Below are 13,486 nucleotides of genomic sequence, written 5' to 3' on the forward strand. Positions count from 1 at the left end.
CGCTTGCTGTTCCGCAGAAAGAAACATGGCTGCCTACAGTTCACCTACGGTATTTGTATGTATGCCTTGTTTGTTATCTGCTTTAAGACAGACAGCGGAGGGAGCAGCGAGTGTCACACGCTGACGGCACATTGTGAAACAGAACAGTTTAATAAGTCGTTAAGGTTTTTGGTAAATGAAGCGTTAACGTTACCAAAAGCCTGTTTTTCTTTCTTTCATTTTTGCTGAGCCGTCAAGCGCTCCTCACTGTCGGACTGCGCTCGGTTTGCCTTTTTTTTCTGTTGCGTTGAGCTAACTAGCGCAGAACTCTGTAATAGCCGCTATGTTTAGCCCCGTGAAGTCTTCTTATTTCAGAGTCAGCCCGGCCATTGTCAACAGAGAACTCGGCAAGACCAAGATGAGATAGCAAGAGGGCAAACCGGAGTGACCACACGTGATTTAACTACAAGGCATAGCTCGAGCAAAACTCACAACACCCAGTACATCACTCAAACGGCATGTTTGGGAATCTTTTCGAGGAAGAGGAGGAGGAGGAAGGCTTCTCTTCGGCTTCCTCCAAGGGGAGAGTTGCCAAGGGGGGAGACGAGCCGCCTCCGCCCCGAGGAAGAAGCAATCTGTGCGGCTTAAAGAACCAAGGAGGGACCTGCTACCTCAACTCTCTGCTCCAGACCCTGCTGTTCACCCCGGAGTTCAGAGGTAAGGCGTGCAGGAAACCGGTAACTACCGGAGGACAGACAGACATTGTGTGTGTGTGTGTCTCTCTCTCTCTACAGAGGCACTGTTCAGTCTGGGAGCTGCAGAATTGGGATGTCTGGAACACAAAGACACCCCAGGGGCCAAAGTAAGTTGCAAAGTGCATTGGTATCTTTAAAAAAAACAATGTAATGTCTGTGTATTTGTGAAGTGTAATGCAGTTTTACTTGCTCCCCCCCAGGTCAGAGTGATCCCACTGGAGTTGCAGAAACTGTTCGCCAGTCTTCTGTTGGTGGACCAGCAGAGCGCCTCCACCGCCAACCTCACCAGCAGTTTTGGCTGGAACAGCGGCGAGGTCTGAGTCCATTGTCCATTCGTCAGTGGAAAAGAGAAAGAGAGGCTAGGGTTAAACTTCTCATGTAACTGACTGACCCACAACATTTGCTAAATGACATACATAACCACCTTTTCCTGGTCAAGGCCGTACATGCAGTTGTGGAATTCTAAACGGGATCTAGAGCTGATGGAAAGCTGATAAAATATTCGTTTATGAAGCAATCCCTTTCTGGATTATCACTGAAAATGTCTTGGAAAAAGATCTCTAAAGAGTGGGAACCCTGTGTTTTAAAAAGTGCCATATTTATGAAACTGGGACACATGAAATGTATTTTGACCCTAACTTTCTTGTCTTCGTTCCTTTCAGGGAACAAATCAGCATGACGTGCAGGAGCTGAACAGGATTCTGTTCAGTGCATTGGACCACTCCCTTGTGGGCACCACTGGTAGTACTTTTATCCACCAGCTGTATCATGGGACCATTGTCAACAGCATTGTCTGCAAGGATTGTGGGAACATCAGCCAGAGACAGGTGTGTCCACATGTACAGGTGTTCTTTGCCTCTTTTACTTTGCTCCATTCACAAAGTTGTATTCTCTCCATTGAACATTGTTGAAAAAAGTTTTTTTTGTCTCAGCTCATTGAGATTTAGCAAAACTGACATTATTAGAGCTTGAACCACTAAACGCTGAGCAAAAGATAACTAACCAGCTCTGTTTTTTTGGGCTTTTGTCAGGAGGACTTCCTGGACCTGACAGTGTGTGTCTGTGGCGTGTCTAGCCTGGAGGAGGCTTTGTGGAACATGTTTGTGGAGGAGGAGTTGTTTCAGGGCAATAACCTGTACCGCTGTGCACAGTGTGACAGGCTGGTCACTGCTGCCAAGGTCAGTGCCAGCCTTCAGACTTTGTCAACAAATTAGCAAAGGTTTAACTGCAGGCAACCCTTACAAGACGATGAATTTCTCTTTTTAAAACTAGCTAAACATGTTAAAAGCTTCTTTGTGTTGACACTTTTTTATTTGTTCATTTAAAAAAGAATGCACTTTGTGCTGTTCTTCACCATCCTTTCCTTATTTTGCTTTCATTCAGTCTGCCAAGCTGAAGAAGCTTCCTCCATTCATGACCATGTCCTTGCTGAGATTTAGCTTTGACTTTGCCAAGTGTGAGCGATACAAGGAGACAGGACGCTACAGTTTTCCCTTATCCATCAACCTACAGCCATTTTGTGAAGAGGTACCTGACAAGGTTTTTATATGGCCTAGATTTTTTTGATCAGGCACATTTACCATGACTTTTTCTAAATCTGATTTTTATTTTCTGGTTGTATTGCTCACTGTTAACATCATCCAGGAAGGCTTTGATACACTCTGTGATCTTGATAAGTTACCTATTATGTCTTCCTCCCCCACAGACCGATGCAGAGGACTCTGATTACTCCTATGAGCTGTTCTCTGTGATCATCCATAAGGGAGGCTGTTATGGTGGCCATTACCATGTTTATATCAGGGACATTGACCAGCTCGGCAAATGGGAGCCACCGGTGAGAAAAGTAGAAGGATAAAGAGATTAAAAAAAACAAATTACACATTTAAAAAAAAAAAAAGTAACATAAGCATACTTATATCAAGAATGAGATGCGAGTAGTGGTCAATGCTGCATTGCCAATTCACCATATACGTAGTGTTTAACTTCTACTCAGACTGGCAGTTTTTTCAACAATGTAATAAATGATCACTTTATCTCTTGAATGTGAGCTTTATGAACAGGTTTCTGTTTTTTTTGTGTCAGGAGGAAGAACGCAAACCCAAAACCCAGAAACAATCCAGAGACGAAGTTGAGCAAATGTGTGAGCCAAAACTACAAGAAGATGACCCTTTGTCTGTCATCACTGCGATCATTGCCCAGGTATAGCAACCGCTTCCTTTGTCTGGACTCTGTGTTCATAGTTATTTATTTGTTCGACCCAGTACGACCCAGTAGGACAGTCAATCAACTAATTAGGTGTTGGTCATATGTTTTCCACCAGGAGCCTTCAAAGAGTGTCCTGACGGACCAGTTGGGACAGAAACTCATGGATAAGATTGGTTCTTCCTGGAGCAAAAAGTTCAGAAAACACTATGGCCCCATAGGAAAGGTATTTTATGTTTCTTTATTTCCATGATACGTATGAATATAATACAATATAATATTCAGGTGTTATTTATGCATCTTATATGAACCCTGGTGTTGGGTTGATATCAATATTGGTTTTATCCCGGAAAATAGTTTCAGTGGGTTTCCAGTGCTTTTCTTAAATTTTGTCCCCTTCTGTTGTAGTTCCTGCAGTCCCACAATGAGGTTTTCATGTTGGTGTCTAATGGAACTCGAGTGGCACTGAAGGCAAACCCGCCAAGCCCCACAACTGAGCCGCCCGGCTCAGCGAAGCAGGCGACTAACCCTGATCCATTAACACCATCAGACCCCGGAGCTGCTGAACAACATCTGGATCTACACCAGAAGCCCGAGCCTGAACAAACGGTATTAGAGCAAAAGTCACATTGTCCAAGAATGTAGGTTCTAAAGTGACTTTGAAGCGTTTCAAATGATGAAATACAGTTTGTCTCGGTTCCCGTTGGCCGCTCCTTACATTACTTCCTCAGATTGTTTCTTCCTGTCTGTCTGCAGGGCAGCCACTGGTTTGACCTGAACGATTCCATGGTGACCTCCATCAGGGAGTCAGACATAGAGAAGCAGTTCCAGGGCAAAGAAAGCGCATACATGTTGTTCTACAGAAAAACACAGCTGCACAGACCCAGTGAAGGTAATGGACACCAGCCTTTGTATTTGTGTTGGAAAGTAAGTTCAAAGAAGGAGAAGGAGACAAAGTTGAGACGGTAACTCTATGACTTGTTTTTAATACGACAACAAATTTCTCTTTGATTTATAGCATTTAGTAATAGTTTTGCCACCAAGTACACGTGTATATATGAAGTAATAAGATGACTAATATGTGTCAAATGTGTTTCTACATCTTCAGCTCTGCACAATCCCCAATATAAAATTCCTCTTAACCTCATCCAGATGGCTCAGGAGGAGAACATCCAAATGCAGAAAATGCGGTAAGCACAAACATTTTACATTATCGCATAAATTTGTTTTTCGAGTCACATTTCAGTGCCAGTTAAAATTACTTATTTACTTATTGTGAAATTGGAGGTCACATTGAAACCGTTTTCTCATAAATTCTTAATCCCTGTTGCTTCTCTTATAGTGAGGAGTTTGAAGCCACGAATAACACCGTGGAGCTACGTCTCCACCTGGCACCGTCGTACAGGCTCGAGGGTGGAGCCCTGCAGCCACTCAGCAAAGAGATGGATGTGAGCACGTCTCTGAGTTTTGACCGTAGAAAGACTGTGGGAGATCTTCGATTAACCATCTATCAGGTAACTTGATTTCCAAAAAGACTCGCTGTTGCGTTTCAAAAAATGCTGATAAAAAGCTAGTAATAAGCGGTGTCTCTTGAATCTGTTAACACAGAAGCAGGAACTCTGGGAAGGGGACATGGCTTTGACTCTAGCCAAGAGTCTTCCCGCAGGTCTCCACCTCTACAACACCTTAACAGGTGAGACACTGAAATGCCCAAAAAATCACCCTAAAGTTCTAAACGTTTGTAACAACGTTCTGGTTGCGGTTGTCTTTGCAGACGACAGCGTCTCCCTGTACAGTGCAGGCGTTTGTACAAACGCTGACCTTTTTGTGTGGAACGGCAGAGAGGTGAGTACAGCACATTCTCTGTTCTACTAAATGTCACCAGGCTCTGACTTGACAACATGCCGAGTGTCCGACTTGTGTCCTGGATTCCATCCCTTCAGGTGCGCGGTGCCACTGTGCTAATCGGAGCGGAGTGGGAGCCAGTGCTGCTGAATGTAGTCCGTCCCAGTTTGGGGGAAGATGGGGATCAGGAGGAGGGGGGGGGCGGGTTGGAGGGTGATGAGGGAAGAGGAGGTTTTGAGAATGGGGGGCCTGGGCTTAAAAGGGAGGCCAGAGGGTTTGCAGGTGCTGCGACTCTCAGGGAGGTTAGGGAGGCCCTGGGGGAGCCCGAGGGGAGTCTGCTGTGCCAGGAGCATATGGGAGGCCCGAGAGGAGAGCAGGCGCCCGGGGAGGGAGGGGGGGCGAGTGGATGGAGGGTGTTCCCCCCCGATGATATGCAACGGACGCTCAAGGAGCTATCGCTGAAAGACGGAGACGCGCTGCTGGTGCTGGAGCCCCAGTCCTTCGACAGCAGGTACAACTCTCGTGTGTGTGTGTTTGTGCGCGCGCGTTTGTTGTTGTTTTCTCGGCCTGCTCTGCTACTGTCCTCTTAACTTCGCTCAGCATGTTTGCCCGAAACGGAGACGTCGTCACTGTGACTACACCGTCAGACTGCCGCTGGCTCCAGGTGGAGTTTGGACCACAAGGGGAGGGAGGAGGCGATGGGGAGAAAGAAGAGGGGAGGAAGATCAAAGTTCCAGCTTCAGGAAATATGGTAATCCTTCTTAGAAATATATATTTTTTAAGTGACCTATCTGGTTGGGTTTGTTTTCTCTCCCTTAAAGCGCTGCATTGATCTTTATTAAAATCATTCATGTTCAATGCATTTCTCTCTCACAGCTGCTGTGTGAGGTGAAGCAAAGGGCCATAGAGGAGCTGCAGCTACAGGAGCAGATCTCAGGCAAGATGCTCAGTGTTGCATAACTCTTTCTGCCAGAGATGTCCTAGTTATCCCCCCATTCACACAGTGTTAACTCTTGTTTCTATAACGCCGCAAATTATGTGTACTTTAACGTTTGTGTATTAAATATGCTTAACAATTTACATGTTATTTTACAGCTTCAATTAGATGTCCTTTTTAGAGTAGATTGCATTTTTGGATGATTAAGTAAACAGTATTTCGTAAATATTTCTTCCAAACGTTAAATCACCGACCATTGAACAAGAACACTGCTTTAGGCTTGGATATAGTAACATTTTACTTGTATGTGTCCTTGGTACTGGATCAAAGGATTTGACTTTAACAGGGGGAATATAGACGATAAATCATTTAAAAAGGTTTCTTGGTAACATTTGTAGTTCTTCACTGTCAGGCATCACTGTTTGAGTTTGGATTCTTATATTTTTATCCTGGTATACTTTCATACTGTTGTTTTTGTGTCTGACCAGGTGCACCGTACTGTCTGAGACATGTGGACTGCACAGGGAAACTCCTTCCTCCAGGTACCATGTCATTTGTTACCTGAGGGCAAATACAACTTTAATGGTGCAGATATCTGAGAGCTGGAAATTCCCCTAATTTTCACAACATATTAAGATAGACTTTCCTTTACACTGCCCCTCATAAAATGTTTTAAAGGTACTCCCCCTATGTGTCATTATTCTTTCATGTGTGTTTTGAAGTTTGAGAACACATTTACTCAGTGCACTTGTGTTGTCCTACCCTGGTTCACCTGACAGTGTGCGAGGAGTTGAGTGTTCGGGATGCAGGGGTGCGACTCATGACCACACTGACTCTCTGTCCGGGAAATGCCCCCAAGGCATCGCAGGTGTGTCTTTTTTATTTGAAACCTTCAATAAATCCTCTTTAACTGCATCTGCACAGGTGATTGTTACAGCTCCTTTAAGTTTCAGTAAGCCTATCCTTTGCTATAGTCACAAGACAAGAGTCACAAGCGTTTTAAAAGTTTGTGGTTTCTGTTTTTGATGAAAGATTTCCTCTTTGCTTTGCAGCTTTTTTTGCACTTCTCTGTGGGCGCAGCGCCCTCTGCTGGAATGGAGATGGATATAATAGTGGAGAAAACAAGTACTGTCAAAGAGGTGCGGAAATATAATTTGTGAAATATTATGTCCTTAAGTTACAGGTATGTGTTCTTACACAAAACATGGTCTTTTGATTTCACAGTGTCTAAAGACAGTGCTGGATGTAGTTGGACTTGAAGGTAAAACTACATCAATTCATTGTGTAGTTTATGTACTTTGAGTGTTGCTGTTGATTTAGCTCATCTCTGCCTCTGTAAAACTAATCAAATTCCTATTGTACTTTGCAGCAATATGTGGCTGTTAATATCATTTGAAATGTGTGTTTGCAGGCACCTGTTGGCACGTGAGGAGGCTCGATTGGTGTGAGGAGGTTGGCGAGCCGATTATGGATGAGGTGAGTGGAAGATTCTGGTTTGCGCAATATATCCTCCCTGAATCCCAAATGGTTTACAGATATAGGATGGATTCAGTCTCCCCTGCTTATCGTGTGCATATTTTCACTTGGATTGTTGATGATATTCAGCACCAGACAAAATGAATAACTAACAAAATGAGTTAAACTTCCTGAAGGCAAAAACCCGACATTACACCAAAGCAATGAGATATATTTGTTAATAATGAATGTATTGTGGTCTATTTCAAAAACTACAACCTGTTTTCCTCAGGACGCTTCTTTGTCAGAGCTGAAGATAAACAATGGAGAAACATTGGTGGTCACAAAAGGGCAACTTCCTCCTAAGGTATAAAAGGTTTTTATTGTGTTTGGAAATTCATAGAATATAAATGTACTTCTCTCTTTAGCCTTTGTCGTTTTCTCTTCCGTCAGGGGTTCCTCAAGCTTTATGTGTGGCTGTGTCTGGATCGCAGACACAATTCGGAGGTTTCCATGGATTTTAATCACATAGGACACACGCAGGTTGAGGCTGCAGAGGAGCTGCCTCCTCTGGCTGCCGGCAACATGGCGGAACCAAGACGTGCAGGACAGGTGGAGATCTCAGACGAGGCCACCCTGGAGGATCTCAAGGCCCAGGTAGCGCACTAACGATACGCATATAGATAGATTGAAGTTGATGGTTGTTTTATGTTGGTAAGGTTTATCCCCAAAGACTCCAAATGAAGTCTCTGGGATGCTAGTGGATCACTTTGGACTAAGAGAGCTGCTTTTGTCCATCGCTAGCACAGCATCTTTTCTTCTTACTGAAGGCTTGTGATGGTCGATGCACTCTGTGCTTCTTTCCAACCGAATGCAAATGAGTCCCTCGATGTCCTCGTCTGTTTCTTTGTCAGGTGTTGACACTGCCTGCCCTTCAGGATGTGTGTGTGCCAACCACTGCGTTCCTGCGTGTGTGGCAGCTTGAAGGGCGGCGGCTGGCTCGCATCCTCAGAGGAGGACAGCTCACACTCAAGTAGAGACGTTTTCCTGTTACGGCCTGGTCGAAAGATTAAAAAAAAAGTATTTTTTTGTTATTGCTGGTTGATATGATTGAGATGTTCTGTTGCGTTTCCCCCCCGATCAGGAAGTTGAAGCTGAGCAGTGGCACAGACCTTTGTTTGCAACAGCTACTTAAGGAAGAAGACCTCGGGTAAAGTTCAGGCTGTCTGCAGTCTTCTGCTTTATACATAATGTAGTCCTACGTCCTCTTTTTCAATTCACTTACCTTATTTTGAGATTAGTTGAATTATTTATGTCCTGTTCCCAAGTCCTAGAGACGTGATGCTGAATGTTAAAATGGGAGTCCCTGGGGAGCGGTGTTTCTACCCTCCAGATGAGCTGGTTTGGGATGCAGCCCGTGACTCCTCGCCCCGCTCCCTACGCACTTGTCTGGCTGCACACTTCGGCCTCTCCCCGGACTCGCTGCTGTTGGCCAAACACCAGCTGGACAAACACACCTGGGAGGAAATCTCAAACTGGGTGAGAGTCATTTGTCACTGTTTTTAGGTGTTTGATACAATCATTATGTATTCTACCAGTCTTGGTCAAGGAAAAAGTAGAAGATAATATCAAAGCTTCAGAGAGTATCACGAGAAATATTTACTGCAGGCAATATAGTAAAGAGTCACGATTGAAGAGTCATGGTGTCTTAAGTGTTTTTTATTCTTAAGCAAACAAAGTATTCTCATATCTCATGCCTTTTTATGTTCAGAGTCACCAAGTTTCTAAAAAGAAAAAAAAGCGGAAGGCTGAATCACTGCTCGGGCCACCATTTCACCTCAAAGATGGCGACACAATCGGCATCAAGGTTTTGATAACCCCCTTTTTTTTCAAACAATGAGTCCATTTGCTTGATTTGTTTTAGAAACACTGAATCCTTTTTTTCTTTTCTCCCCAGAATCTTTTGATTGACAACAAAAGGGAGTTCCTCACTGTGGAGGACGAGCAGGGCCAGCAGAGGCTCAGGCAGCAAGCGGAGCAACGCAGGAAAGGGTGGGACTCCTTCTTTTAATTTACTTTACTCAACCTGACCGTCATTTTGCTGTAATGCCACAGCACCACTTCAATAAGTTGTCACTATGCCTCATACAAAATCCTTTGGTCAAAACCGTTTGTTACCCTTGCTTCTTTGCAGAGGGCCGGTTGCAGGCTCTGAGGGTGTTGGACAACAGAAGACTGGCCTGAGCAAACCCAGGAAACCAGAGGTAGCGCTGTCCATCAACGTTGGGGTATTCAGATAGCACCCTGCTCCTATGGGAGCACGGACAAATCCAACCTACCTATACAACTACATGCACTTACGCACAGGTGCCGCGATGCCATTAGGACAATCCGCTTGATGTCACTCATGTCATTTTCTTTTCTTTATTTCTCCACAAATCTTTAAACGACTAAAATGATATTTTGTTGAAAGGAAGAGAGACATTTTGCTAGGCCTTAATGTGGAGAAGCCTCGATGCAGCTCTGTCCTCCCTACCTCGCTCTCTTCTCTCTCATTCTACCTCTGCTTCCCTGTCTGTTTTCACCCAAATCAACTGCTCTTTTAATACGGTTAAAATCTGTATTTTAGTAACACATTTTGATTTATGTGACATGACACACCAGCTGTCAAAATGTAGATGACTACTTTTGTTTACTTCAACTCATTTTCTGTGACAGGTATAATAACTTTATTTCAGTTTATCATGCACAATCCTCCCTCTTTATCGCCGAGACTTGAAGCAGACTTTCACCTCAATCTATTCATTTAATATTAAAAGGAATAAGCGTGTGGAGCCAAACCTCATGTAGCTATCTGGTGATGGATGAATTTAGCTTTGCAAATATATACTGTAAATCATTTCTGCAACTTTTTTGAGTTTTAAGTGTGGAACGTCTAATGCATAATTTGCATGCACCATATGTGAACTTCAGGAAAGTTAAAAAGCATTTTTATTAATGATTTTGTTTTAAATGGGTTTTTAAACTCATTTGTTTCGTTTCTACCATGAGCCTTGATCTTTGCTTTCTTGACAACATACTCAGCAATAGTGAAAATTAAGTTTTTATTACGGATTTCCAATATTTTTTGGGATATCAATGATTCTACTGTTTTAGTGGGGTAGACATTTGTATATTATATCAACAATAAAGTTTGCTGCTGATGAAACCCGTTGCTTTTGTGACCCATTAAGCCGCATGGCTCTATGAATGGACATTTTGTTCGGTATAGACATTCATGGTGGTGCTCATGATGCTTTCTAATGACTTCGGTGATCCCGATTTTATTCATTTTTATTTTATTTAGCCGCCGCATTGTGGTTGATTTTTATGTTTTTTTTTTGTATCATTGTAGAGCCAAGAATAAAGGTTTGTGTTTTTATAGAAATTTAAAGGAACAGTAAATTATCCAATTAGAAAGGTCTTTTAGGGTTTTAACGAGATAATCCACTTTAGTAATTACACCTTTTCATTAGCACCATTACCAGGGCTTAATGTCCAATTGTTTTTCAAGTGATGTTGTTAACCTTGGCCTTTTTGTCTTATGTTTTTTTAATCATCTATCAACAAATGTTAACAACTTAACACCATATATGATCACACTGTAAGCAGCATGCTGGCTTTAGTAGCATAAGTTACATCTCTCACAAAGCCGGCAGCATGGCTGTACAAAAATAAAAATTGACTTTATTCCCATGTATCAGATAAGTAAACTAGATATTCGAGAAAATAAACGTTTTGCATTATTTGTCTCGGTGTTAACGCTAAACGAATCGTATATATTTTGTATTTTCATGTTCTTTAAAGAGCCGAGATACGCGTGTTTTGTGTGTGTGTTGAGGTTTTGCGACGACCAATCACAATCTAGGAATATCTAGGACAACCAATTAGATTTCCCACTGCCACCCGAGGACCCGCCCTCTCACCCACTATTAATTTGGCAGGCAGACGCGCTGCAGGATCTATTGCACAGAGAACGGACACCGTTTGACAGTCTGATACCGATCTGGACCAATAGTATCTGCAAAAATGGTTGATGCTTTCTGCGCCACATGGAAACTGGTCGACAGCCAGAACTTTGATGAATACATGAAGGCACTAGGTAAGACAGTTCACCTTTTTACTTGAAATGAGATATTATTTAGTGTGGGAAATATTGCATTCTATTGTCTTTATGTACAGCATATTAATGCATTACTACTAAAGGCCCTTTTTTTGACAGGTGTTGGTTTTGCCACTAGACAAGTGGGCAACGTCACCAAACCAACAGTAGAGATCAGCCAGGATGGAGACAAAGTGGTGATTAAAACGCTCAGCACCTTCAGGAACACTGAGATCTCCTCCAAACTTGGAGAGGAGTTTGATGAGACCACAGCTGACGACCGACAGGTCAAAGTAAGCGGAGTAAAAACTGGTTGTAATCTTCACTGCGCTCTATCATACCTTTGGATGGTTTAATTTTGTATTCTGCTTGCAGTCTATCTTCACCATGGAAGGAGACAAACTCGTGCAAGTGCAGAGGTGGGATGAAAAGGAGACCAAATTTGTCAGAGAAATCAAGGATGGGAAGCTGGTGGCGGTAAGATTGAATAACGCACACAATTTAATGTAGTATGAAATGAAACACTACAAGTGAGAAATAACTTTTTACTTGTAAATATGATTACAGTTATCAGTTTAGTGTTCCTTTATCCCTCCATAAAGTACTTGTGTGAAGCATTTTGTATTGCCTTTTATGTAAAAATTGCATTGCTTGTTAAACCTGATTCTATATGAACTGCAAAAAAATGTTTTTGTTGATACTGTGCATTAAAACCACATGTGAGTGTTAACTGGCATCATGTAATTTAGTTTCTCTCTTCTTTGCTCCCCCAGACTTTGACTTTTGAGGGAGTCCAGGCAGTCCGCACATATGAGAAAGCCTAACTTTTCCATCCACCTCCATATGCAAATAATTTATCCACTGCAAACAATCAACCAGGTGTTCTTTTTCATATAGTTATGCCGTAATTTGCACTGGATTTGCTATTGGAACATGAGATAAATATTTTGGAAAATTATTTTATAAGATCTTTTTGTTAGAAATTCCCACTGTGAAGGGCCTAAACATTTTCAAAATGGAAAAATAAACTGGTCGTCTAAACCTTGATGTCTCAGCGTTTTCATTCGGTATTTAAAAGTCGTGAGTTCCATCAGTACCACTTTCAAACCTCTTCAGACTCTACCTTTACTAAAACAGTAACAAACTGTAGCACTAACAAATTGTTGCACTTAAATCATACTTATAATGGCACTATAACATGCTTTAAAACTGCTTATTTTACGAAAACATGTTCTTCTGAGTTTGTATCTACGGTTGAAATGCACTTATTGTAAGTCGCTTTGGATAAAAGCGTCAGCTAAATGACATGTAGTGTAATAACCTAAGTTGTGGGAACAGCACTTTCCCTGTGACGGGCGAGTTGCAGGTGACAGCTGCAGGGTGACGGGGCCGCGGCCGCAGCAGCAGCCAGTGAAACTCACAGGGATGAATGTCCTTTAGTAACTCCCAGATGGTCAGAGACGAGGAGGAGGGGGAGGAGGAGGAGGGGGGGGGGGGTGGGGCTGGTGATGTCACATGCCCCGGGGTAATCCGGTTTTAGTCCTGGTGTCATTGCGTAGAAGGCATCATTCGATGGTGTGTGGACCAACGATTGAACGCTGATGCTGGCGTGACGGATGACAGACAGCGGTAAGAGATTACGCCGTGCCGGATGTAAGCCGCTTGTACCAAGCTCTTATAGTTAAAAATGTACAATTTGAATCTCTCAATACAGTTTCACAGTGATTACACCACTTGTGGATTCGGTTCTGTGTTCATTTTAAAATTCAACCACCTATCCTCTGTCTTTCCCACGTTCTAAGAAGCCAGGCTTTCCTGCCCCGCGTGCTGTGTCCTGCCTACTGAACGCTGAATACAAGTGGCCATTCTTCTTGTCTCAATGCACAGGCCGCTGAGTTTTTGGCCATCTCTGAATAGAGTGTGACACAAAGAAACCGTGGTAACTGGAGTGGAATTCATTTGTCTGTTGCTCACTGAATGAATTTAAAACAATTACTTGTTCATGCTCTAGTTATGGTAAGCCAAAAAATGCCTACATTCCCACATAAGCAGGCAACGTTATCTTAGGTGGGCGAGCCGGTTACAAGACACGTTTGTGTAGCAACTTTCTCAGCAGCACAATCGCACTAAAAGTATAGAAAGGGGAGACATTCTGTGTTGGAGAAACCGTGA

General features: G+C 43.0%; 2 protein-coding genes across 2 annotated transcripts; both read left to right on the top strand.

Moving 5' to 3' along the window:
• Positions 1-26: 26 nt before the first annotated feature.
• On the top strand, positions 27-11,081 carry usp40 (ubiquitin specific peptidase 40). Its single transcript, XM_037486702.2, has 31 exons — positions 27-696; positions 774-841; positions 935-1,048; positions 1,397-1,561; positions 1,766-1,912; positions 2,118-2,261; positions 2,440-2,568; positions 2,817-2,933; positions 3,055-3,162; positions 3,345-3,545; positions 3,693-3,828; positions 4,045-4,126; positions 4,279-4,450; positions 4,545-4,629; positions 4,711-4,781; positions 4,880-5,292; positions 5,382-5,532; positions 5,658-5,718; positions 6,207-6,260; positions 6,498-6,586; positions 6,771-6,857; positions 6,943-6,979; positions 7,130-7,194; positions 7,466-7,540; positions 7,627-7,830; positions 8,088-8,206; positions 8,318-8,383; positions 8,502-8,712; positions 8,945-9,040; positions 9,131-9,225; positions 9,368-11,081. The coding sequence occupies exons 1-31, from the start codon at positions 498-500 to the stop codon at positions 9,471-9,473; spliced, it is 3,867 nt and encodes a 1,288-aa protein (XP_037342599.2). The 5' UTR covers positions 27-497; the 3' UTR covers positions 9,474-11,081.
• Positions 11,082-11,159: 78 nt separating this feature from the next.
• fabp7a (fatty acid binding protein 7, brain, a) lies at positions 11,160-12,355 on the top strand. The gene is made up of 4 exons (XM_037486703.2): positions 11,160-11,314; positions 11,435-11,607; positions 11,690-11,791; positions 12,088-12,355. Exons 1-4 carry the CDS (start codon positions 11,242-11,244, stop codon positions 12,136-12,138), a joined length of 399 nt encoding a protein of 132 aa, XP_037342600.1. The 5' UTR covers positions 11,160-11,241; the 3' UTR covers positions 12,139-12,355.
• Positions 12,356-13,486: the final 1,131 nt, after the last annotated feature.

Source organism: Pungitius pungitius, chromosome 14, assembly GCF_949316345.1.
Source record: "Pungitius pungitius chromosome 14, fPunPun2.1, whole genome shotgun sequence".
NCBI classification, from domain to species: Eukaryota; Metazoa; Chordata; class Actinopteri; order Perciformes; family Gasterosteidae; genus Pungitius; species Pungitius pungitius.

Excerpts from the sequence above, each read along its gene's own strand:
- usp40 (XM_037486702.2), top strand. The coding sequence starts at position 498 with ATGTTTGGGAATCTTTTCGAGGAAGAGGAGGAGGAGGAAGGCTTCTCT. Across the intron at positions 1,913-2,117 it reads GGCTGGTCACTGCTGCCAAG|TCTGCCAAGCTGAAGAAGCT; the intron begins GTCAGTGCCAGC and ends GCTTTCATTCAG. Across the intron at positions 6,261-6,497 it reads AGGGAAACTCCTTCCTCCAG|TGTGCGAGGAGTTGAGTGTT; the intron begins GTACCATGTCAT and ends TTCACCTGACAG.
- fabp7a (XM_037486703.2), top strand. The coding sequence starts at position 11,242 with ATGGTTGATGCTTTCTGCGCCACATGGAAACTGGTCGACAGCCAGAAC. Across the intron at positions 11,315-11,434 it reads TGAATACATGAAGGCACTAG|GTGTTGGTTTTGCCACTAGA; the intron begins GTAAGACAGTTC and ends TTTTTTTGACAG. Across the intron at positions 11,608-11,689 it reads CTGACGACCGACAGGTCAAA|TCTATCTTCACCATGGAAGG; the intron begins GTAAGCGGAGTA and ends TTCTGCTTGCAG.